This window comes from Marmota monax, unplaced genomic scaffold (assembly GCF_021218885.2).
Source record: "Marmota monax isolate L192 unplaced genomic scaffold, Marmota_monax_Labrador192_F-V1.1 WCK01_AAM20220418_F8-fsc00021, whole genome shotgun sequence".
NCBI lineage: Eukaryota > Metazoa > Chordata > Mammalia > Rodentia > Sciuridae > Marmota > Marmota monax.
This window is the reverse complement of record NW_026695228.1, coordinates 22,704,307-22,705,656: the sequence shown is the minus strand read 5'-3', so window position 1 is coordinate 22,705,656 and position 1,350 is coordinate 22,704,307. Positions and strand designations below refer to the sequence as shown.

The 1,350-nt window shown below is 59.1% G+C and overlaps 1 protein-coding gene across 3 annotated transcripts in view; it reads right to left on the bottom strand.

The window, feature by feature from the left end:
- Positions 1 to 281: 281 nt before the first annotated feature.
- The window catches only part of Akap8l (A-kinase anchoring protein 8 like), a 34,553-nt gene continuing 33,484 nt past the window's right edge, over positions 282 to 1,350 (bottom strand). For all 3 annotated transcript variants that reach the window (XM_046437100.2, XM_046437101.2, XM_046437102.2), the window contains 2 exons: positions 800 to 895; positions 282 to 682 (listed from right to left, as the gene is read on the bottom strand). In XM_046437100.2, coding sequence (XP_046293056.2) covers positions 368 to 682; positions 800 to 895 — 411 coding nt within the window. In that variant the 3' untranslated portion in view covers positions 282 to 367. The remainder of the gene's footprint in view (positions 683 to 799; positions 896 to 1,350) is intronic.

Sequence of the window (1,350 nt, the reverse complement as noted above, 5' to 3'; positions counted from 1 at the left end):
TACGTCACTCTTTACGCACGCTACCATTGGCTGGCCCATTCGCAGGGCTCGCCCCCGTCGTTCTACCTTGCCTTCCGGGTTGCTCAGGATGGACGCCCATAGCATCTCGGGAGTTGTGGTCGAGCTGCAGTGCCTCAGGGTTAATCCCCTGCGCAGGCGCGCACCGCTCCCTCCGCCACTCCATCCACAGGCGCGCTCCGCTCTCACTCTCCCGCCCGCGCGCAAGCGTATCCCTTCGCTCACTCCCCACACCCGCCGGCAACGCCCACTGACACACAAACTAGGTGGATAGGAAGAACTTTTATTAGGCTCTACTTCCAGCCTCGGCCACGCGGGCCACACGGGCTCCGCCCGCCTGGAATCCGGGTCAAGGGGCACCATCACCGCCCTCCTCGTCATCCTCCACGTCGAGGCCCGGGATGCCGCGGATCTGGCGCTGCAGCGCCCCGCCCAGCAGGGGTACGACGCCCTCCTCCTCCTCTTCCGGTGGCGGCGGCGGTGGTGGCGGTGGCGACGTTGTCCCGGGGGCCGGCTCAGGGGGCACAGGGGGCTGGACCAGAGCAATCTCTTCTCCTTCCATGACTCCCGCAGCTTCGCCCGATGCCCCCTCGTCAAGGGCGCTGCCCTCCACCTCCTCCTGCTCCTTCTCTTCCTCGGGGCTATCAGTGAAAGGGTTCTCTCCCTGCAAGGGGAAGCGAAGACACTGAAGGGACGATGGGCCCGCAGAAGCAGGGTTGGGGTTGGGGACGGGTACCAGGAGTCAGGGCTGACTGGTGGGGAAAGAGGGGTGCGCCTTCACCTTAAGGTAGCGCTCCAGCTTCTTGCTGATGAGCTTGTTGTTGAGGATACTGCGGGCCACCATGAGCGAGGACTTCTTAGACTGCTCCATCATGAGCTGAGGGCAGGGCAGACAGGGCTGAGTGGCTCCAGGAACCCGGCAAGCCCACCCGACCCGACCCGTGCTTCCACACCCAGGGCTCAGCCCCGCCAAAGACCCTAACCAGACTGGGGGTCTTTAAGTGTACCTCAAGTATAATCGTCCAGCCACTTCACAAGCCCGGAACCACTACCTCATATGATCTTATCTTTTGTTTAAATGCTCCATCCTTCCACATCATATTTACTGTGTGATTGATTAAAGAGAGAGATTTATAGGTCTCTATATATTTTTATATGCCTACTGCTAAATTCTAATTTCCTCATATAAAAACTCTAGGGCTTGGAGTGCTGGTGCACACCTGTAATCTCAGCAGCTCAGGAGGCTGAGGCAGGAGTTCAGAGCCAGCTTTAGCTATTTAGCGAGGCCCTAAGCAACTTAGCGAGACCCTGTCTCAAAAAATAAAAAGGGGT